The sequence below is a fragment of the Motacilla alba genome, chromosome 4, assembly GCF_015832195.1.
Source record: "Motacilla alba alba isolate MOTALB_02 chromosome 4, Motacilla_alba_V1.0_pri, whole genome shotgun sequence".
NCBI classification, from domain to species: Eukaryota; Metazoa; Chordata; class Aves; order Passeriformes; family Motacillidae; genus Motacilla; species Motacilla alba.
In genome coordinates this window covers 27,429,693-27,453,708 of record NC_052019.1, presented here as the reverse complement: position 1 = coordinate 27,453,708, position 24,016 = coordinate 27,429,693, and the positions used below count along the sequence as shown (strand labels likewise).

Genomic DNA, 24,016 nt, shown 5'->3' with positions numbered 1-24,016 from the left:
TGACAATCACAACACAAAAGTCCTAGTTTGAAGAAGCATGTAAATACACATACTTTTATGAAGTCAGAACTGTGACTTGTGCAGTGGAATCAGAACCTGCTTGCAGCCAAACCTGTGGGAGAACCTAGATGTGATGAGCATGGGGCTCCATCAGCACCCAGATCTGCATACTGGGAGATGTATGTGGATCTCTTCTAATTAGCAAGTTTGGTTTGTTAAAAGAACCCTAACAGTCCATCTGGACAGTAAATTGAACAAAAACAGAACAGGGTGGACACTGCCCACCCCCTCTTCCAGGTTAACCAGGAAGGAGTATGAAAAAACCAGAAAAACTGTTGGGAACATTCTTCACTGTTCTTCTTTCCCACCATCAAAAGAAAATAGCTTTTAGAAGGGCTAAGTTGAGCTCTTAGATTACAAATACATCAAACACAAATACAAAAAGGAGCCCTTTATATGCGAGATCAACATTTAGATGCACAGTGTAACAAGTCTATCTGTCTGACATAGTCCACAGGACTGGAAATGCAACTTGTGCAAATCCTCTTTTAATGCGCTCTCAACAAAATGCTATTTTGAAAGTCTCCTAATAATTGCTTTATCACTAATTAATGTGATTTCAGCATTGGGTGGCATAATTCTAATTTCAAAAAAAAAATAGTCCTGTTGCCTTTCCCCCCCTCCACATTATGGAAATGAAATTCTGTCTGCTACTGTGAACACTGTTAATTTTTGGATGCACTACAATGCTGAATCTTAATTATTATGTATTTTTCAAAATCTTAAGTAAAGAGGAGATACTTTTAAGTGTCATTCTATTCTGACAGCTGGATATATGCTTCAGGTTACCAGACACTATCACATAGAGCCAACACACACACCAGTGAGTGTGCTGATGTAGAAAACTCTGGCTTTAGGTGTCGCTATGTGCATTAATATTTTACTGTGAAACCGTTCCTGCTGTATTACCAATGTGCAACCGTGCCAAACTATCACTTAAAGAACGTGACAAACAGTAGAAAGCTGATGTCTAACTTCTCCCATGCAAACATTAAAAATGGCTGTGAACTGCTCTTCTCGTTCTCTCCCTGAGGCATCACCGGCACCGTGCGCAGAGGCTTATTTAATAAGGACACCTTGAATGCGCCTCGGAGCCAAAGCAAATCATTTACTGTGAGGGTGGAGAGGCACTGGCAACAGGTTGCCCAAAGTAGGCGTGGATGCCCCATCCCCGGGAAGTGCTCCAAGCCAGGCTGGATGGGCCATTGAGCAGGCTGGTCTAGTGAAAGGTGTCCCTGCTCACAGCAGGTGTTGGAACTAGAGAATTCTTAAGGTCCCTTCCAACCTTTAATATTCCATGGTTCCATGACTTTGTGCCATTAAGTCACGCACGCAGCCCCCCAAGCAGTACCGGTGCCCCCTTCCCCCAGCACGGCTCCCGTACCCTCACCCTCACTCCCCGCTGGCGGCCCTGAACCGTATCCGGGGAAAGCCCAGCCCCGGCCGCCGCCGTTCGCCCCGCCGGGAGGGGGCTGGCTGCAGGGGCCGCTCCAGAGGACAGTCCAGGGATTGCTGCAGGGACTGCTCCCGGGACGAACCAGTGCTCTCTCGCCCCCAGCACAGGGAAGAGCATAGCTCCCGCCCCGCAGCCCGGACGCGACATGCCCGCCCACGGCGGTGCCAGCGGCAGGCAGGCCCGTACCACCTTCTGGGCCGGAGGGGGACGGACACACAGGGACCGAGACGAGGGAACTGTGAGCGTGAGGGAGGGAACCTGCCCTTCGGCCGAGCCATCTGCATTTGCTTTTAGCCCCTTTCCCCTGTCTGCCGGGGACAGCAGGGAAGCCTTTGGCGCCCTCGCTGTTCCTCTCTCCCTCTCTCCTTCCCTCGGGAAGCAATGGCGCATGGCTCTGGCGGAGCAGGCGCTGCTGGTGCGTACCCAAACGGCGCGACGGCCGCTGGCCAATGAGAGCGCGGCATTGCCGCGTCCCGCCAATCGGAGGCGCCGCCGCTGGCGGGCTGGGGCGGGGCCAGGAGGGCACCGGGAAGTGCAGCGAGCGGGGAGCCCGAGGAGCGCCGGGAGTTGCTGGTCCGTGTCCAAACCGTGTCCGTCCCGTGTGGAAACGGGGTAACCTGAAACAGGAGAGCGGGGGCTAAAGCCTGGCTTCGTCCGGTCACCGGTCCGGCCTTGGCGGGAGGGCTCACGGGGCAGAAACGGGCACAAGCACGAGCAGTGCCTCAGAGGTTCACATGTTGGGGGTTTCTGCTTGTGAAGGAAGGATTCGTATTTCACAATTCCATTGAAAGATTTACTAATTAATTAAACTGTGTTAATGAAGTTATTAATTCAGTGATGCCCAGCTTTAAAAATAAAAGTGTAACGGTGAGGAACAAAACTACCTCAGCACAAGTCAAGAATCCAGCTGTGCACCTTTTGCAGTCTAAGGCGTGGTAGAGCTATGTACTCTCTGCCGTGGATCTTATTTTCCCCTCTCCTCTCTGGCAGTGTTTTGCGTGCCCTTGCAGTCCGACTGAAGTGTTGAAGGTGAGGCCGTGTCTGGTTTCGGCTCTTGCAGGGACGAGGCGATGACGCTGCAGGAGCTGGTGGCGCGGGCGGCCGGCGCGCACTCGGGCCGAGCCGCGGTGCGCTTCCATGGGTGCCGCGGGCAGCCTCCAGCCTCCTACACCTACGCCACGGTGCTCGAGCTTGCCGTGGAGCTGACAGCTTTCCTTCAAAAACACTGTGACCGCCGAGGCAGATGTGAAATAGGCCTTTACTGCGATCCAGGAATAAACCTGCCGTCTTGGATCTTAGGGTAATGCTTTGAATGCTTGCACTTTGTGCTGGTTTTTAAGGGTTGTCTCCGTTAAAGCAATTTTTACGGTTTGTTTATATTTTTAATAACAACAAAAATGTTGCTGTAATAGCATAGTAGTGCTACCCTGTTGCTGGAGTCTTGCATCATTTAGGGAAAAAGATGGCTATTTGGCAATCATTTCAAAAGCCGTTGCTAAAATATTTCTGAATCTTAAGTCTTAAAGCTGTAAACTAACTGTCTGCAACTGCATCCCTTCATTAAAAGTGATTTAACATGTTTATAGAAATACCAAAAAATTAATGACCAGTATATTTATTCTGCTTGTTTAAAACTGGAAGTGATCTGACAGAAAACATCTATTGAGAAAAGGACTGTGCAGGGTTTTTTTAATGAATGGTCTTGCTGGCTATAAAAAAAAAAAAAAAAGATGTTCTGAATGCAAATTCCATGTTTTAAGGTAAATTAACATACATTTAGTGTTCCATTACAAGTATTACGGAAAGAAGTAATGAGCATTGTAACACTGAAGTGGTGTTGATTAACTGATGGCTAGGAAGTTGAAATGCTTGTGATCTCAACACTCATGTTAATCGATTAATTTTTGAAATCCTGCTTCTGCTGAGGGATTCTAATGTTTGTGTCCTTTATAAAGGTATCTTTTGTATTCCTAGCATTTATGATGGAATAGACAATCACAGGATCACAAGCCTGTTTTTTTCAGCTGATGAATATAGCCACAGCTGTGCCTCCTGGGGGCATGGCCTGTGTCGGTATCTTCCTGTTGTTCACACCTCATGTAAAATACAGAATGGTACCTGAAGAGGTACCACAGTGGAGTATAAGGATTTCAGTGGAGTGAGAAAGCAGTGTAGTCATCAACCTCCCACAAGCACCGAGGAACTTTCTCAGCAGTCAGGAAATGCTTCTGCCCCAGTGCAGCAGGTTGCTCTGAGATGTTATGCAGGCACCATCCCTGGAGGTGTTCAGAACCTGACTGGACAAAGACCTGAACAACCTGGTCTGGTGCCAGCTGACTCTGCCTGAGCAGGAGGTCGAACTCAGCATACTGGTGTCCCTTGCTGTCTGATTTGTCCTGTATCCCAATGAACTGAGTGTAACAGTTTTCTTTTGCTGTGTGAGGGGGATGGATCTGCTGGGGCTCTTTGGTTCTTTCCGCTGTCATTGCGAGTAGCTGGTGGCTGTGTGATGCAGGGCAGGCTTTAGCGCTTGCTGGCACCGGTGGCTGTAGGAGCGTGCGGGATGCTGCCCTCCCCACGTCCCCATTCGGCACCTTGGCGCTGCTGCAGTGACAAGCCACTTGCACAGAGAGGAAGTACAATAAATAAATTGTACATACAGTACAGAACCCAACAGCAGAGCAGATGTGAGGATTTTTGGGGATGGTTCATGCTTCAGTCGCCGCTCACTGGCTTTGGTTCTCGGGGCGGTAGCGAGTTCAGCGCTTGTGGCCTCGGAGCTCCTCCACCTGTCTTGTATGAAAGACATTCCAGGGCCTGCTTAGATTTTCTTATGCTGCCTTCTTTGCACTCATAGGAAGGCGTTTTCAGCGTGCAGGCTTTTGTTGCTTTTTAGAATACGTTTGTACATGTTATATGTGGGTAAATGAAAAGGTTATGTTTCTGTTTCTAGTCAATATCAGAAGGTTTTAAAATGCGATGCTGTTGATGTCAGTCATACCTTTTGTCTTCACGGACTTGCTTGGCCTGAAATAGTATTGAATATTTTCATCTAGCTTTAATCTTTCCCCTTGCTATAAAAGACCAAAAAGCAACACTGATTTTCATCCTACTTTATTATCAACAAGATCCTTTAAAGTCATGTTATGACTACATTTTCTAGCTCAGGCAGCTATAAAGGTATAAAAGAAATTTTAGCAAATCTAAGAGGATTTTCTTATATTTTTAAAATTGTTTTAAAATATTTGTGCTTTATTAGAATCCTTCAAGTTCCAGCTGCCTATTCACCTATTGATCCAGATGCACCACCAACCATATCCACTTACTTCATGAAGAAGAGCAACCTTCAGTACATTCTCGTTGAGAATGACAAAATAAATGTGAGTGTTCAGACTTCTACAGGAAGCATTAAAGGACAATTTAGATGTGTAGATATGCAAATTGAATTCTGTTTTAATAAGCTTGGATGGAGTGCTTTTGTTTTTTCATGGCAAAAGGTTGTCTTTCTTATTCAGAAAGGAGCATCTTCAAAATCAGAAGTACAAAATGTTTATCTCTTCTTCAAAACAATTTCCTTCTTTCCTGTTACACTGTTGTTCAGGCAGCCTTGTCGGGCACTGATATTGGAAGACTTTGGCAGACTTGTTTCTTTGTATGTCAGTGCTAAGAGTTGGAAATCTGCAGTAGTTAAAAAAGCTCCTGCATTTAATACTTGGGTTTCTCTTTGTCTAACTCATCCCAAATCTTATACCCTCACTCATTGCAAAGGGAATAGAGAAGTTACAATTCAGATTCCTTGGTCTTCTGCAGCTGTTTTTTTTTTTTTTGTATATTTTCCATTTCCTTTTTTCATTTGCTCAGATAACTGTTTATTTTGCATTTATGAAGTCTGTGTTTACTCATATTTAATTTATAGAAATACGTGAGCTTATAACTAACTGATGTGTGTCCTAAAGTAGAGGGATGAAAAATCACAGCTAGTTTGTATGAAATGCTGTTTTCCAATTCATTGTGTGCATGAAACAACAGCAGTGCCTCCTGAGTTCCACTGTTTGAATTGTTCATTTTCCCTTGCAGAAATTCCAGATGTCCCATGCTGGCTGTTTTTACCACAATTCCTCTGCCATAGAACATATTGGTTTAACTCTCTTCCAAATGAGCTCAAGCAACTCTGATTTCAGTTCAGAAGGAGACAATATGAAAAGTAAATGTGAGCCTTTCAAAGCTGTGGGTAACTCACAGCCAGGATATACTATTTGCCCAGATGAAACCGGAGCAAAAACATCAGAAGCAGGATACATGGACGCTGGCCAGAAAGACACTTTAGCATATGTCTTGCATACATCAGGAACTACAGGGATTCCCAAAATAGTCAGAGTGCCTCATAAATGTATAGTGCCTAATATTCTGCATCTTAAGTAAGTGTGGATTTCAGTTTTCCAATGTTTTTACAAATTGAATGCTTTTAGGATTTTTTTGTAATACTTTAGAGGAGTGTACATAGGGTTTTTGCTGACACAGCTTCACTTTTTCCTCCTTATCGACCTTTGTGTTTTTTTGCTTTTACTTCCAAGTAGAATCATATAACAGTTTGTTTCTCTATCAGTATTATACTTAAATGGTGCTTTGCCTTCATTTTTGGGGGCTGTGCTTCAAATAGTGCACTGTTGCACTAAGTTTTGTACCATCATCTGGCTTGTGGTTTAAAAGAAATAGACAATAAAATTAATCATTTGTTCACAGTTATATTTACTGTGTTCTTTAGTTCTTAATTCATAATTCCTTTTTAGACTAGCCAGGTATCTTCTGTTTCATGTCATATTAAAAAAAATATTATGGAAAATACAATATTTTTCCTGTCTTGTTTTTTCCTTTCTTCTTCTTTGCTTTTTCTTTCTTTATATTTATCCTTTTTTAATAAGTATGTGTTAGTTGAAATATGCCTTTCAGTGAACTCTATTGGTGTGTAATATGGTGGGTATCTTCATAAAATACATCATTAGTGAAATCAACAGTTACAATCCAGGAGCTCTTGCTCAAATTACATGTCTGCGTATTCAGAGCCTCTAAGATCTGAGCTTTGCTAATGCATTTCTTTCATGCTTTCATTCTTTTAGCTGGGAAGGGTTTTTTGACTGAATACATCAGATTTGTAATTCCTTGCTTTCTTATTTTAGATCTATATTTGAGATCACACAGGACGATGTGCTGTTCCTGGCATCTCCTCTCACATTTGACCCGTCTGTGGTTGAATTGTTCATGGCTCTGACAAGTGGAGCCTCTATTCTTGTCGTACCAAACACCATTAAAATGATGCCTGTGGAGCTCTCTGCTGCTCTGTTTCACCACCACCACGTGACAGTGTTGCAGGTAGGCAAAATCTAAGTGTCTCCAGTGTCTTGCTTCTCACTTTTGCTAATGGGTACTACTTTTTTGTCAGCCTAGAATCTAGTGTTAATAGGACAGGAGTGTTCTTGCTCAAAGGCAATAACTGTCCTTTTTGTTGTAGATAAACAGCTGTTAGCTGTCTAGAAAATTACCATTTGATCAAAACCTCAAACATTTTGTGATAGAAAACACTGAGCTGAAGATTATTTAAGAAACCTTTACTTATTAAGAATTAAATGGATTATTCTGTTAATTAAACTTTTTTTTCTGAAGAATCTGGTAACAGTGTAAACCATTACAGATATTTTAAGCACTTTTCAATGGGCTTGATCTTGGAGTATTTAGTCATAAACAAGTTTTAAGTTTTAATGTTAGTTTTTATGCTAACAGTGCGACTAAACCAGTGCTAATAGGGTGGTAAAATGTTTGTCATTTTTACAGTAATGAGAACAAGGTAATAATTGATTTCAGAGCAATACTTACTGTTTTCATGTCACCCGCTTATATGAGGCTACATGCATCTCTTATGTCTTAAAATAGTTTAATATGATTTCAATTTTAATAGTTTCAAAGATTGCAAAATTTGCTTGAAGCATCCAGCATGGCTGAACAAGCCTGGCTTGTATCTGTTGTCTTGTCCTGTTTCTTTGTCCTGTCACGTGCAGCTTGGGAGAAGAGTCTGACCCCCATGTGGCTACACCCTCCTTTCAGGCAGTTGTAGAGAGCAAAAAGGTCACCCCTGAGCCTCCTTTTCTCCAGGCTAAACACCCCCAGCTCCCTCAGCTGCTCCTTGTAGGATTTGTGTTCCAGACCCTGTTCCATTTCCTTTTTTTCCTCTTCTTTTTTTTTTTTTTTTTTTTTTTTTTTTGCAAGAATGGTGATAGTTGAGATTGTAGGATTTAAATTTAAGATTAATTAGTGAGTAGTTGGCTGAAGATTCCACAGCAGGAAAAAATCCATTAGTTACAAATCTCCTGTAACTATTTTCTGCTGTTATATGTATTTGTTAGGATTGCTATAAATGGTGTAGATTATCCTATAATACACAAGTTTCATGATCAGTTTAGCTCATTTGCTTTTAGAAAAACAATTTCTGAAATATTGCTCTCTATGAGCAAGATTTTTTAAGTGTCTTTTAAGACCTTTAAAGATGTATTTGTTAAGTGTTTCAAGCAGTAATAGAGAAAGGCAAAATTTCATGAATGAAGATTTTTGAGAAAACTTTCTAATTTCGATTTGTTTTTGTGGGCTTTTTTTGGTCACTGTCCTAATCTCTGAAGCTTCTCAGCTGAATAATTGACAAAAATGTTCTCCTGATAGCTTAACTGATGGATGAGTAATTTTATGAAGTTTCTTAAAAAATAGAAAGACATTACCTGCCCCCGTTGAATTTTTTGAGCAGACTGGAGAAATCAAAAAATAATTATGTGGGAGGGAACAGTATAAATTTTTTCCCTTGTTTTGTTTTGCTGCTAAAATTTCACTAATGTTAAAATTATCAGTTGAAAAAAGATGGTCTTCATCTATTACTAGAAAAAAAAAGAACCTGGTAAGAAATAATCCCATTAATTTTCCAGTTCTCTTACTAGAAAAGTAGGCAAGAATGGGAGTGAAATGTGACTGGTAAAATGATTTTCTGGCTTTTTCCTTTCAGTGAAAGGGCTCCATATCACCAATAGTTTTCTAGAAATAGTTGTTCAAGGAAACTGGTTTGGGTTTGGGGGATTTGGGTTTTATATCTTTTCCCCCTGCTTATTTTAGTGAAAGCTTTGAGAAAAACCCATTCTTGTAAACTGTTCTATTTGCATAAAGCAAGGACAGCCCAGAATGGGACATCCTAGGAATTTTTAGCATTATGTAAGGTCTTTAAATGTTCTGTATGCACATTAATCAGATATATAGGTTATATTTTTGCTGTAACATTCTGGAATGAAGGGGAAAAAGGCTCAAACAATAACATAGAGAGAATAAAGTGTTGCTTTCTGTTTCCAAGTAATTTACATCAGAACTAATGTGCATACACTTGAGGTAATAGCTGAGACACAAAAGGGAACCTATAACACACCTGAGTAAAGAAGAAGCTTTGCAGAAGAATACAGATTTATGCTGATAGTACTCATTAAAGGCCTTAAAAGAAACAAAATCTCACAAAACACCATTGTGGTGATTGGTACCTAGATGTTTTAAAGTCCTTAATCCAGCTATGTAGCAGAAGAGAGGTACACATACACTGATAAAATGTTACAGGTCTTTCTCTTTTTTTTTTTTTTTTAATATGTATCATTCAGGCAACACCAACACTTCTCAGGAGGTTTGGAGCTCACATTATTAAATCAAGAGTGTTGTCTGCAAATACTTCACTTCGTGTCTTAGCCCTTGGTGGTGAAGCATTTCCTGTACTGAGTCTCTTGAAAAGTTGGAAGCACAAGGAGAACAAAACAAGCATTTTTAATCTCTATGGTATTACTGAAGTGTCAAGCTGGGCCACTTGCTACAAGATTCCTGAGGAGGTTTTTAGTGCCGATTTTAGGTAGGAAAATTCACTGTTCTCAATGGCTTGGCAGGTGAATGATGAAAATCACCAGAAATAGAACCTCAGTCTCCTGTTACCAGGGCTACTGAGTCCTCATGAGTGTTTATACTGGTAGAAGTTACATTTGGGTTTATGTAGAAACAGACTAATCCATTGTCTCATGAGTCACTACAGCCCCCCTCCCCAGTTTTAGTAGTGTGGGTGACAGAAATTTGTCAAAAGTGGCTCACCCAAGATTTCACAGTAATTGAAACTTCAAGAAGTACTTTATTTTCATCATTTATCACTCTGTCACATTTCACTCAGTTTCTGACTTGTTTGGTTGTTTGACATTTTTTCTTCAGGTTATTTTATAGAGTCATGAAAGGTACTTCCCATTATCTCACTGTTTCATTTTCTCTCTGAAATGTGTGATTATTCCATGGGATAATAATTATACATGCAGTTTGAGTTAAATGTGTCCTACAAAATGGGATGGTTTGCACAAATGATGTGATATATTAACCTGGTGCTTAAACCCTTGAAAACTAAAAATGGTGGATTGTCATGAAGTGTTATTACATTCTCATGTAAAACTAATTTTCTCTGAGTTCAAACAAAAATTTTAACACTTTAAAATAGAAATGGAACTGGAATCCATGCCAAAGTTATTTAAAGTTGCTTTAAGTTTTAAGTTTTTCTTTCCTGAAGAAAATATGTTGTTCTATACTCCCACTCAGAAATAGCTTCTGTATTCAATAAATGAGGTCCTGCAACTGCTTGAAGAGGCTGGAGAATGAAGGGAAAGGAAGGAGTTGGTCAGTAGTTCAAGAGAAGTCTTTAATAGAATCGTGACAATGAAATTACAGTTTCTTGTATTTCAGTCTTTTCTAAACTGAACATTTTCTAAATCATTTTCTGATCTTTTCTTAACTGTACTTATTAAAATAGAGTAGAAGCTCAAATTAGGCAGGGAAAATGAGTTAGAAAGCACTTACAGATGCTTAAATTGGTTGACTTGATGGATGTTTCAATCTGGGAGACTTAAAAGTTGACTGAAATGATTTGGGTTCTCTCAGGGTACTTCAGGGTCTGTCAGGTCTTATTTTCTATAGTTCTGTAGGGTCTTCTGATATATATCAGTGACACCCATGCACACTGATAAGGTTTTTAATAAACTGATATGTTTTTAAAGAAGAAGCATTTGTAGAAAGGAGTCCCAAGCATCTACCTTTGCTCTAATGCCAGTCTTTTAAAAATCTTCATGATACCTGATTTCTGGGGCAGTTGTTTTGTGTTCAGAAGAGAAAGACTTCTACTGTTTCTCTCTAATATATTTAGAACAGATTTTCCTATACCTTTGGGATCACCACTCCTTGGAACAAAACTTGAGGTCAGAGATGCCAATGGATCTGCAGTTCTTGAAGGCGAGGGACAAATATTTATAGGTTATTTTATGTTTCTAATTCTTCTAAGATGCTGTTCTTAATGGATTGAGTTTTAATATGTTGATTATTTTACTTGTTATTTGCCTGTGGTATACAGATTACTATAGCATTTTAAGTTCTAATTGGGCTGGGAACCTTCTGGTAGTATTTTAGGTTGTTGGAATGATGAACAAGAAATAGCCATCATTTTATCTGCAGACTATGCCTACATTGTATTGATTTCTTTTACCCTTTCTTGCATTTTGACATTCTCAGCTGAAGTAATTTCTGTGTATTAACTGAATTAACTGCATAGCCAAAATTGCACGGTGCAGAAGTTTAGACATTGATAATAATATTTCAATATTTCTTATAATTCATGATAAAGTTTAAGATAATTTGATAGAACACTCTCTATAGTTTTCATTTACAGTTAGTAATTTATCATATAATGACCACAATCTTTTTTTGTGTAGGTGGTGAAGAACGAGTCTGCTTTCTTGATGATGAAATAACTGTGCCACTGGGTACAATGAGAGAAACAGGGGATTTTGTAAGAGTGAAGAATGCAAAGCTGTTCTTCCTGGGTCGGAAGGACAATCAGATTAAACGTCACGGCAAACGTTTTAATATCGAATATCTGCAGCAGGTAAGTGCTCACATCCACAGAGCAGAGTATGCCACTGTAAAAAGGCAGCTATAAGAAACACATTGTTATCATTAGAAATGGGTATTTGTTGATTTTCAGATGATTTTTAGGAGTATAAAGAAATTTGGTGAGTGTATTATAAAAAAATCTAGTCACATAATTTAGGGAGGAGTTGGTTCTCAGTTCTTGGGAATCTGTTTTATTGTATGGTTTCTTCCAGGAGAATTGAGAAATGTATAAACATCTGAAGAGTACTGAGTGTTGAGATTGTTCTACATGACTGAGTGTCAGACTCCTGGGTTATGTCTTGTTCATGGCATTTTGGCAAATAATACACACATCTCTGAGTTTGTTTTTATGTGAAGTTCAAGTTTCAGCCACAAAAGAAGCTATTTCATAGGATGTAATGTAGGAATGTGAGAAAAATACAGTTTTTAAAGGTGTGGGATTTTTCATTGTTTTTTGCTTCTTTTACTCTATTGATGAAATGCATTTCAAAACAAGACTAATGTTTTTTAATTATAGGTTGCTGAAGATCTTTGCCAGGTAGAAGCTTGTGCAGTTACCTGGTACCAACAGGAAAAACTTATCCTGTTTGTTTTACCCAAAGATGATTTTGAAGAGAGAGAAACACTTAAAGAACTCCAGAAGCATCTACCAGCTTATGCAGTGCCTGATGAGATTGTAGTGATTAAAGCCTTGCCTTTAACATCACATGGTAAATGAAGCTATTAAGAACCCTTGCCACTTGTTTTACTGGTATCCATTTGGGGTTTTTTTGTAATTTTTTTATTGACCAAAATCTAGTATCTGATTCATGCTTTTAGAATATGTACATTAGATAGTAATGCCTAAGTAGGAAATAATGGCCATGTATTATTAAGTTTTCTTGATGATGTTTCATTTGAGACTCAAAGAGTAGTGGAAAAATCAATTTAGTTTTAACACTGCACATTTCTTACCTCAGTTGCTTCTGATGCTGTCTGCAACAGAACCCTCACTTCTGCTGAGGAAAAAACAGGCCTTGAAGGTGGGATTCTGTGGGAGGGGTAAATTTTCAAAAACCTTACTGGGTTTCATGTAGTTGATCAACTGTGTAAAAAAATGCAGCTGCAGTAGAGTATGAATGAGAAAATACATACAAGAATATAGTGACTATTTGGGCAGAGCAAGTTTTGAAAGTGCTAATACTAAATGAGCAATAAAAAAATTGTCCTTTATTTTCTACAAAGGCAAAGTTGATATATCTGAACTGAACAAGATTTACCAGAACCATCTAAACTCCAGAAGGCGTGACAGTAAGCTGAGTGACGCCGAGGAATTGTGGGAAAGATTGCAGTATTTATGGAAGGTAGTATTTTAAGCTGCCTTTTTATCTTTGCAAGTCATAATACATGTGTCAGGAATTAAACAGTTTTAAGAAGTATGACTAATGCAGCCAGAACATTGTAGCTGCCTATAGATTTAAGCAGTACAGCTCTATTCTATTCAGTTAATACTTAAATATAGTTGCTCTGCAGTAGCCAAGAGAGTCATTTTAATTATCAGATAAAACTGCAGGCTCTGAGGTGTAAGCAATTAGCATAGAAAGAATGTAATGTCAGTAGCTTTTTGAATGCTGCTTCACATGCCAAAAGAAGGTACCACTAAAGAAAACAAGGAACTGGGACATTGGAACTTTGTAAAAAATCAGCTGCTTAGTAGAGTTTCTTATTTCTCAAGATAATTATAAATTGAAGAGTCCTTTTTTTAAATAGATGGTGCAGTTGCACAACTGTCTCTTGAACTGCCTGTGTGGATTGTTTCTAAATTTCTGTGCTAAAGACTTGTTTTTCAAGGTATTGAAATATGATGCCAAACAGTATTACTTTGTTTTTCAAAGGTGGATTTACAAGTTTCACCTGAAAGTGGGATTAGCTGTGGCCTAGGACTCGAACAAGTAAATGTAGTGTATTTATTTGTCTGTGCCAATCCTTTTCACATTAATGAAGTGATAACCCTGGGGATTAATTGTGTCCTAGATCCATCATGGACAGCAGAGGGTGGCTTCCAAAACCAAAGGGTTTGGATTTGACATCCAGACTTAAAAACAAGGGGGTGTGGTGAGAGGCGACTCGGTTATTGCTGTTTGTTGTAGTAACAATGGCAAATGCAAAATCTTTCATGAACTGAAGGGCTTATAACTTCAAAAGTAGGTAGGTAAGTAGGTTACTTAAGTAATTTAGAAGTAAAAAAGAACAGTTTATATAAGCTTTGTTATTAAAATAAAACACCTAAACTGATTTTATCAAAAGGCATATCTATGTTTTATCTGCAAAGTTGTCATTGATGAATGGTATTGAAAATGGCCAATCAATATATAGTACAATTCCCTTTAATTCCTTAGACTGCAGATTGGAATTGAGCAAGACATTTTGTAGTAGAGAATTTGTATGTCCCTATTTCCTTGTTCTTCCCCAGTTCTTGTTCTATCAGTCCCTCGGTTGGCACTAACATTTTTCAATGATTTTTTGCAGAGTAGTGAATTTTCTCAATTGTTCATTTTTAGCACGACTTCTAGGTGTTCAGGTGGATTCTACCCCACCTGAGGTTTTATGTGTGTGACATGGTATAACACTTATGGACTGATACCTCTTTCCCTCTTTTTTTCTCTAGTCTGTTCTTGGTCTTCCATGTGATTCCACTGGAATTTCTAAAGATGCAGTATTTCTGTACAGTGGTGGAGACTCCCTGAAGGCACTACGATTTTATGAAGAAATTGAGATGCTAGTAGGCAAAGCTGTGCCTGGACTCCTTGAAGTTATTCTCAGCCACTCAATTGAAGAGGTTTACAGACATATTCATAAAATGCTGTTTCCAGATGAAGAACAATTAATGAATTCTGACAATGTTGTGAAAAGAAAATTAAGAGGGAACAGTGAAGAGGAGTTCCATGGAAAATACACTAAACTGACATCTGAAGGAGGTCTTGGGATTGCTTCAGGATTAATTCCATTTATTGCACTGAACAGAGGAAATCATTTTTTCTCTATGAATTTCACCAGGTCTTCTATGCAGCCCAAAACTACAGTAAAGGTAGGAGTGGAACCACTACAGCAGCCATCCTCTCTGCATTCCAAGATTACAGGTGTAATAAAAAGCCATGTGCAGGGGTCTGAACTGGAGAATGGAATTTCAACACTTGAAAATAAGGCAAATAAAAATGACCATTCCTCTGTTCAACAAATCCATGCAGAATGTAGCCGTTCATCAGTAGCAGAGTTGGCATTGTGCGTGAGGTGGAAGTCAAACACAAGAAAATGTGTTGATGCGTCACCACTGGTTATAATACCAGCTAAAGAAGAAGTATCTGCATCTGTGTATATTGGCTCTCACTCCCATGCAATGCAGGCAATTGATCTAGATTTGGGAGAAATGAAGTGGGAGAAGACCCTTGGAGATCGTATTGAGTCCTCTGCCTGTGTATCCAAGTGTGGAAATTTCATTGTTGTTGGTATGTCTTTTGTTTCAGCCTTCGTTTTCAATTCTTTTTTCTGCTAAATGCAAGATGAATGATAGAGAATCACTTTCTTATCTCTGGTTGTCCTCCATCCATCCACTTCTATATCTGCCTCAGAACTAATTTATTGTAAAATAGAAACAGAAGGAAGAAGTAATTTAAGTTTCATGATAACCAGTGATGGAGCTTATCTAACATAAACACTTGTGGTTTATTATATCCCAATTTATTAATAAGGAAGAATCAATGACTACAGTTTCTTTTTTAGTGGTAGATTAAGGTGTGTGTGTTTAAACTGTTGTTTTTAGGTTTTTTTTTGTTAAGTATGGAAAGGTAATGCAGTCATAAAATGTCTTGGTAAATTGATAGAGTTAGCAGTTAGTACATGGTATCTCATACTATTTTTCCAGAGTTTAATTATCTCATTTGACTCTTCTTTTTGGAAATGTAAAGAATATGTTTGGATAATTTTTTGGTTTTGTAATATCTGTTGTCAGCAGAGTTGCCATTATTTATCTTAATGTCATCTTTTTAGCTAATACATCTACATCACTGGTTAGCACAGATGGCCAAGTGCTGAGGATTTTTAATGCAACTCTAATGTTGCCATCTTTTTGTTTGTATTTTGATTGCTGTTCACTCTTGATAATAAAATCGAATATTTCATTAACATGAAGGAGTTTCTGTGATGACAGTTTGGTTTTCAATGGAAAACTTACAAATTTTATTCTTTTAACACCTTTTTCTTCAAAGACAAAACCTAGACAAAGAGGTAGTTAAAAAAATTGGTATTATCCCTTTTTGGCAACTTGCTGTGTCTTCTAATGTTGTTACTGAAAAATTTGATAGAAAGGTAGTGAAATAAGTATATGCTAAATATAACTTAGAAAAAACACACAGAACAATCATCTTTGACTGTACCAGCAAAACCTTTGAGCTAAAAACACAGGAAGAGCATTCGAAAATATTTTGAAACTCTACCTTATGAATAATCTTATTTCTTTCCAGCAGTGATGCAACTAGCAGCATAAGTCACAGCATAAATGCAAATAATCATTATTCTTTTTTTTCTCCATCATGTTTTATTCCATGTAGGTTGTTATGATGGCTTAGTGTATGTGCTTCAAAGCAGGGATGGAGAAATACACTGGACTTTTGTCACAGAAGACACTGTGAAAAGCTCTGCAGTTGTAGACCCTTCCAGTGGACTGGTCTACATTGGATCACATGACCAACATGTGTATGCTTTGGATATTTATGTAAGAACACTAACTTTTACTTGTAGAACAATAAATATCCCATTTAGATTCTATTTACAGTACACCAGAGGAAGTTCCACTGGTGTTAGTATTCTTGGGAGTCCTCAATCACACTTGTGAAAGTTAGGCCTGCTGTAAGTGGAGTTAGGATTATGTGACAGTAAACAGTCTTAGTGGTGTTCTCAGTTGTGGCTCTTGTGCTATTACTCCTGGTTGAAACCAAATCTTAAGTTTCTTAGTTATTAAATTCTCCACAGGTGTTGCAGAATAGGTTGGCTAGCTAGAAGTAGAACTGTGGCTTTCAACCTTACATTCTAAATGAGAAGATGGAGGCAGATGGGAAATGAAAGGGGCAGATACTGCCTTTTCATTAACTGAATTTATTTTATTTACTGCAAGAGAAAGTCAATAGCATATGTGTTGCTGTCATGGCGTGTAGATGGTCTTCACTTCTTAACTAGTATTTGCTGAGTAAACACAGTCCTTGATAATGTTTGACATTCAAAGGTCTTTGTAAACATGATGAGCTCTAACTCCTATTATTCTTTTTTCATGTGCTTACAGAAAAAGGTGTGTATATGGAAGTTACACTGCGAAGGTGGAGCTGTGTTTTCATCTCCTTGTCTAAGTTCTTTTCCACATCATCTCTATGTTGCTACACTAGGAGGACTCTTACTGGCTGTTAACCCAGTATGTACCTTTGCTTACATGTCTTTCAGCCAAATGTATTTCTGAAGTTAAGATTGCTATTCTAGTGAAAGGGGAGATGATCATATGTTAGCATTAAATATTTTTCACTTGGGGGCATTATAATGATATACAAGGTTACCATAATACTTCCCATACTTCAGAAATCTACCTGGTGATAAGGAGGACTGAAGTGACTTGGTTGAATTCACATGCTGACCATGGGTCAAAGGTGCAGTCAGTTTCTTGTCATTCCCATGTCAGTAACCAGGGAGTGAGAGCAAGTCTATAGATTTATTTCCTGTCCCTTCCTCCTTTGACAGTAGGATTGCAAAAAAAATACACATAAATCAGAACAGAATGCAGAAAGAAGCCCCTTAATTCCTCTTACTGCTCCCCTCCCCATATTTGAGAGCTGTCTTTTTAATCTCAATGTGCAGTTCTGTTCTTTGCACTGGGGAAATGGCATTCTTGATAGATGTGGAGCAATTTCATGGTTTTCGGAGGCATTGTTGGCTTACAGCTGGTTCTGCCTGATAAAAGGAACAGGGACTAGAAGCAGCTGTTCCTGTTTCTGTACTCACACAATACAGAGCATCAATCCTAATCAGCTTTACCCTCTGCCCACTACAACTGTCCTCAGTAGTAACCAGTCTGCCATGAGAAAACCAGTGTGTGGTTTTTCAGCAAGAGTGCTTAAGAAAAGAAATTTTTTTATTCTGTAATCCACAGTAAGAGGTAATTGAGAAACCCATCTACAAGTGAGTCTGTGCCTTCCTGTTTTTGTGAATAATCCTAATTCCTGGGGAATGTGCAGGATACAGTAGGAATGCATTGTAACTGTCATAGATAGTGAGTTGCAACATGCCATAGAGTATCAATATAACTTGAATCCAAGGTACCTCTGCTTCATTGGTCCTTGTCACATACTGAGCAGCTGGGAATGAAATAAAAAACTGAATCTGGCATTTATTAGAACTACTGCTAATACACCATTCATTATCATTATTACTTTGCCTACAGTGAGGAAGAAAATTAGGTTTTGATTACATTTTTGTTTTGTGTGGCTATTGTTGTTGTTGTTGTTTTGGTTTGGGGGTTTGGCTTTTTGTTCCACACTACATAAGGGCTGGGTCAGGCAGTGATGGAAGGGTTGTTTTGTGCTGTTTCTTATAGTTGTGTTAATCATCAGATATTCCATGCTGCCATTTACAGGTGACAGGCAGTAAGATTTGGAAAAGCAACCTTGGAAAACCACTCTTCTCCTCTCCTCACTGCAATGAGAGCTACGTCTGTGTTGGGTGTGTGGATGGAAACTTGTATTGTTACACTCATTCTGGAGAAAAGGTAAAAGTGTTGTTGGGTTTTTATGTCCATCACAAAACCCTAAATAAGATACTTTATTAGGACTGTTTTCTGAGGCTTAATGATTGACAAGAACTTTTTTGTGCACCAAATAGAAGTGCCTGTTGTTAGAAATGAGAAAGTAGAAAAACTGTTTGCCTAGTCCATGGCAAAATCACAAACTCAAGTTTCCTGATGCAGTAAGAGAATTTCTAGTTCAGACCTTAATACCCAAAGTAAATTGTCAAGTTTAGTGCCAGCAAATGAAATTATTTCATTTGGAGCTTTCCAAGCAGGTTTAAGGTATCTCTTCTGTGAGATGGTGGTTATTCAGAAGTAAAGGTTTCTTAGAACTTTTATGCATTTCTCAAAAAACTGCCAAATCATAATTCTGGTAAAATATGTGTAAGCCTTCACATTGAATTAAGTGAGAGTATTTTCTTAGTTCCTCAATGTAGTTCGTATCTGGTGTTATAACAACTGACACTGTCCATTTGTTGGCCTGAAACGCAGTATTTATGGCAATTCCTGAGCCTTTTCTGATTATAACATCCATGCACTGCTCTCTGCTTGCAGCAGTGTTGCAGACCTGATACTCTCTTGAGGAGGGATCTGCACATTGTTAGCATAAGCAGAGGAAATCTGTATTCCAAAAGGAATATATGCCTTTCTGGCAAAGAATGACATATTAACAGGATTCTTGATGTTCATTCCTAATTGTACAACAGCCCAGGAATATTCTTTTCCCACGTTGGCCGTTTTCACATGGGCCTCACTGAAGGTAATAACTCTGCCCTCTTCCACTTCTATTTTATGAGACTTTTATTGCTTACTCTCTGTGTAAAACGTTGTTTATAATTTGACAAGGATTTACCAGTCCTCACTGAAATCTAGTATGCTTTTGAAATTAAATGCTGTCCTATCAACAATGAGTCTATTAAAAAATTACAGTTGCTGTAAAACTGATAATGTAAAAAACCTTTGATAATGGGTGCTTCTGTTCTTTCTGTAGGTTTGGCAATTTTCCACTAATGGGCCAGTGTTTTCATCTCCATGCCTCTCAAGTTTAACTAAGCAAGAAATATTTTTTGGCTCTCACGACTGCTTTATCTACTGCTGTAACATGGAGGGTAATTTACTGTGGAAATTTGAAGCCACTTCAAGTGTATATGGAACACCATTCATTTTCCAAAGTGATGACTTAAATAAAAAAATTCTCTTGGCAGCAGTATCTACAGATGGCAAAGTGTGGATCCTGAATGCCAAGAGCGGAACAGCAGAAGGAGTAGATAAGCTTCCAGGCGAGGTTTTCTCTTCGCCTGTAGTATGGGGAACAAAGCTTGTTGTTGGCTGTAGAAATGATTATGTTTATTGTCTGGATCTGTATATAGCAGGAAAAAGTAACAGCTGAGATGGTAGGCTGCTTCCTTGTTATTGTTTACATTTGTGAACTAGGAGCTCACAGGTGCTCTCTACCCCTCTGCCTATTTTGCTGCAGGCAAGAGATGCTCCTTGCAGGCTTATCAGGTGGGATTTTGCATCAGGCAGTGTCCAGTGATGGAGGGAGGATGGCTGCTCAGCACCTTGCCAGAGAGGGGGCAAAGTGTGTAAGGTGCCATATTCCACAGCTTGGATAGCACGCTTATCTCCGGGGCAGGAGTGTATTGCTTTCTCTGAGTCCCTCCTCGCCTGTGCCTGGCTCTTCCTTGCACCAGACTAGTGTTTGTCTGTCTGTCAAGATTTCTGTGCCAGGCAAGCTAACCCAAGTCCTTTTGCGAATCTAACTTCTAACTTGATTTCTGGAGACATAGCCTGAATTTCATATACCTGGAAGGAGTGACCTGTTTACTATAGTTTGTACAAACAGAATAGTTCATCTTTTGTGGACCTAAGCTGTCATGGCTCAATTAATCTAGCATATACTTAACTCCATTGAAGTCAGTAGGAGTTGCCTCTGTATTCTAAAGTGGAAATAACACTATAAATATTTATTAAATGTCAATGACAGGAACAGTATGAGTTCCAAGATGAATTAACCACTGTCAAATCATTTTTTAAAGATATTTGAATGAATGCTGTTTACATTGTTTTCACGAGAACTGTTAATAAAAGGTTGTGTAAATTGGGTTTTGAATACTTTAACTTAGAAATAAGTACCAGTGGTCTTGGTAATGCAAATCAAGTACTTGCAGTGGCAAACATACACTTCACTGAGAGCATTTCCTAAGAGTCTTCTACAAGAAGTGTAGTAGAAACTCTTACCTTGCTTGCTCTCATGAGCCACCCACTTTGAATCCTGTGTAGTATGTAGTACAGTTGTAGCACTGTAAAAAGTTCTATCTGCAAGGCAAACCTGAACTACATGATTAGCGAAATGAGACATAGAGGACATACATCAATGACTAGATAATTTTGACCAGGTTATAGTTTAATAAGATTTAAAATGACAGTATAATAAACAATTGCACTTTAAAACATTTGAAAAATTAAAAAAGTACACAACAAATACCCCACAATTATACATCTTGTAGTTTTTATACATTACTATATGAACATAGAGGTTAATCATATATAACCTTGTCAAAAGAAATGGTATTTTGTGTTTGTATAAGTTACAAAAAATTGAGACAATATACTACATAGTGGTTTATTCGGTTCTTAAAACATTTTTGCTGTTTTAAACTGGGTAGTAGTGTTTCGGATTTATTTTTACAGATTTCCAATACTTTATCAGAAATGGCTGCAACAAAGCTAAAGCAAAGTAAAACTTCACTTCATTGGTATTTAGTGCAAATCTTTGTTAATTTAACATGAAATGTTACTGTTGCACATGTACGCTTTAGAAATGTTTCCATCAAGTACTGTACGTAATACAGTTTCCATTGTTACACTAGATACCTTTATGGTTGGAAAAAAACTCTGCTTTGAGGCTTTAGCTTATGACCATCCTTAATGAAAGCTCTATTCTATGTGCTATAAATGGATTGTATTGGAAAATTGCATCCTTATGTCATGCACAATAGCACCTAATTTTGCTATGCTTTTCAGAATACCAGTATCTTTAATCCTGATTTACTTCACCTTCTCTGTATTTCTACCTGGCTCCCCCTCCCAATAAATAATTGTAAAGATGGATTTCAGGCAATTTAGTTGTTACATATCCGTACTGCAGGCAAACAAACTTGGAAAAAATATAAATTTAACTTTAAGATGCACTAATTCCAGGTGCTAACAGAGCAAAAGGAATTACAGGGCTAATTCTTTCTTCAGATATTGAAGGCATTAAGTTGGGTGGTTTTCCCAAGCATTTGAGAGCAGCATTGTCTCATTTTTGCTTAAAACATATTACTTATATTCCTGGTAAAGGTTACTTTAGAGATTTTGGTTTTAAATATGAAACTGAGCAAAACTCATGGCGTAAGACACCCAAGAAAGCCCATCTTGCTGCTGCACATGGACTCGATCTTACACATCCATTGTGTTTGTGCTGCTGTATCCACAACACTGAGCCCCTGTTTTCTATTCTGTGGGAAAGGCTGCACTTGCCAATGACTTTTGCTGAAACTCCTTTTTCATTCTGGGAACAGAGTGTACAACAGGTTTCATTCTGTTTCCTGCATAGTTTAAAATGCTGTTTCTCATGCTGCTTACAGTAGTTTGGCTAAAACACTTCCATGAAGCATATGTTGTATCATTCTATAATGATGTAATTTTTTTACATGAAAATGTCTCCCTTTATGCTGTTGTAGGCTTAAAGGTTCCTTTGAGCCTTATGGTTGTAAGAAGGAGACTTTCAAATTTTTTTAAAGTCTTCCTTGTAAAACAAATTCAGTTGATTTATTTAATAGGGTGACATTTTAAAATGCAGGCCTAGAGAATTCTGTGGGATGTTGAGAATAGTGACATTTTTATTCCATTTATGGACCTTATCCTTTTTTTGTAAGAGGGAGGGGGTGGACATTTCAGTTTTAGTTATATGAAGTAGTAAAGTGTTTAACTGCCACTCCAGATACCTGAGATGGGGTAAGTAAACTTCTTTTTGAAGTGTTCTGGCTATATTGGTCAAAGTACAGGAAGTTATCTGAACTGCCTCAAGCTGCATGTGGAGTAAAATCAGGAAGAATGCAGAGTTAAAACTCCTAAAACTCTCACTGACTTACCTCTCAGTTCTCAGTTAACTTCAGTTCTGCCAGTCCTACTCCTGTGGGAACTTCCTGAGACAAATTCTACAGGAATTTGCATTTGCACAGGAACAGTTTAATTCCAGTCAATTGATTTAAAGTTGTAATCCACAATCACTGTCTCTATGCAGCATGAATATGGCCAAGAACAAACAGTGATGCACTCAAATGACTAGAAGAAACAGTGAATCCCTGACTTCTTTCTGAGAACTTAATGACATTTGTTTAAAAATTGTGGCTTTTAAGTAGGATTAATTGTTTTCTTCTTAGAAGTGAGGGCATACAGATGTATTGTATTAATCCTATGATGAAAGAAATTACCTCAGCATTTGGATGGTACCATCACTTATCATTTGCATGTGGAACAGTGTATCCTGAAGCTCTTCCTCAGGGAAAAAGCTTTAAAATAGCAGGCAGAACTGGCAGTTCATACAGTTTAACATGTTTAAATAAATTATGACTTAAGAGAAGGAAACATGCATCTTTCCTTAATTTCAACAACGAAGTTCTGAAAAAATTGCTGAGATCTCAAACATAGAGATCTAAAATTCCAGAACTGAATACCAACAGAATTTAAGAAGTGTCTGAACTCTTATTCTGTTCTGGCCCTTATTATGATACCTGCTAAAATTTACATCCAGTATCTGAGCACTCTCTAAGTTTTTGAGAGAGTCGCTGTGAGATTTTTGCCATGACCTCCTTTACGTATTTGTCAAAGCAATGGAATATATGACTTGAGTAGACTTTACAGTGAGCTAGAGCAAAATGGTAATCAGTTCAGTTTTCAGTCCTTCTGATACATGCATTTTCAGTTTTGTCATGTGTAAAAAGCAGAATAAATAAAAGACAGCAATTAATAGTCAGCAATAGAGATAACTTTACAGTTTACTTTATGATCTGTGGACAGTCACTCCAGGCTTTTGCTTTCCTCTTGGCTAACGCAAGCCAGGCTGGTTCTGTTGACACTGGGTTAGCATCAGGTGTAGAGAATCTCTTGGCCACCTCCTTTGTCATTGGGGTTGATGGAACAGAATCTGAAATTTCCACTTTTTTATGGGATAGGGAGAGGAAAAAAAAAACAAACAACCCAACATTAGTTGAATCCTGTGCTTTGTTGCAGGATTCTAGAGATTTCACTTTTATGTGAAGATATTCTAACACTAGATATTTATTTCCAACACTTTCAGTTAAATCTTACTGTATTAGCAAAATAATCAAGTTAGGAGGAGCTGAGTTTCCTTTTTCAGAGGTGACTCCAAGTAATTTAACTCACAAAAATAGGGACAAAATTTTCAGTCCTTGTGACATCCAAAGACAACATTTCCAATTTGCTAGTCTTCCTCTTTAAATAAACTATTTTAATAACATCTGCACCATAGCAAACAATGGAAAATAAAGCTAGGGGTCTTCTTCTCTTTGGTAATGCAGCTGCTGCACACATGTAAACCAAATGTATTCAGCAGTATTTAGATTCCCTCTTTAGAGAAGAAGGTTATCCTATAGCTTCCTGCCTCAATTAACCCTGCCCAGGAGACTGTCCTGAAAAACAAACCT

The 24,016-nt window shown here is 38.4% G+C and overlaps 2 protein-coding genes across 8 annotated transcripts in view; one reads left to right on the top strand and one right to left on the bottom strand.

Annotated features, from left to right (window-relative positions):
• Positions 1-963: 963 nt before the first annotated feature.
• On the top strand, positions 964-21,416 carry AASDH (aminoadipate-semialdehyde dehydrogenase). Of its 4 annotated transcripts, none has more exons than XM_038134727.1 (15): positions 964-2,089; positions 2,577-2,816; positions 4,776-4,896; positions 5,594-5,934; positions 6,694-6,886; positions 9,193-9,434; positions 10,758-10,864; positions 11,320-11,492; positions 12,018-12,210; positions 12,725-12,843; positions 14,148-14,985; positions 16,087-16,250; positions 16,815-16,940; positions 18,153-18,284; positions 19,294-21,416. In XM_038134727.1, the coding sequence occupies exons 1-15, from the start codon at positions 1,662-1,664 to the stop codon at positions 19,690-19,692; spliced, it is 3,816 nt and encodes a 1,271-aa protein (XP_037990655.1). In that variant the 5' UTR covers positions 964-1,661; the 3' UTR covers positions 19,693-21,416. The 4 variants fall into 4 exon arrangements, with proteins under 4 accessions (XP_037990655.1, XP_037990656.1, XP_037990657.1 ...); XM_038134728.1 differs by having other exon boundaries at positions 2,037-2,089; positions 2,507-2,816; positions 19,294-19,692; XM_038134729.1 differs by having other exon boundaries at positions 2,075-2,128; positions 2,507-2,816; positions 19,294-19,692.
• Positions 20,689-24,016, bottom strand: part of CRACD (capping protein inhibiting regulator of actin dynamics) — a 127,669-nt gene continuing 124,341 nt past the window's right edge. For all 4 annotated transcript variants that reach the window (XM_038134722.1, XM_038134726.1, XM_038134724.1 and 1 more), the window contains one exon: positions 20,689-23,508. In XM_038134722.1, coding sequence (XP_037990650.1) covers positions 23,348-23,508 — 161 coding nt within the window. In that variant the 3' untranslated portion in view covers positions 20,689-23,347. The remainder of the gene's footprint in view (positions 23,509-24,016) is intronic.

Excerpts from the sequence above, each read along its gene's own strand:
- AASDH (XM_038134727.1), top strand. The coding sequence starts at position 1,662 with ATGCCCGCCCACGGCGGTGCCAGCGGCAGGCAGGCCCGTACCACCTTC. Across the intron at positions 10,865-11,319 it reads CGAGGGACAAATATTTATAG|GTGGTGAAGAACGAGTCTGC; the intron begins GTTATTTTATGT and ends TTTTTTGTGTAG. Across the intron at positions 12,211-12,724 it reads CTTGCCTTTAACATCACATG|GCAAAGTTGATATATCTGAA; the intron begins GTAAATGAAGCT and ends TTTTCTACAAAG.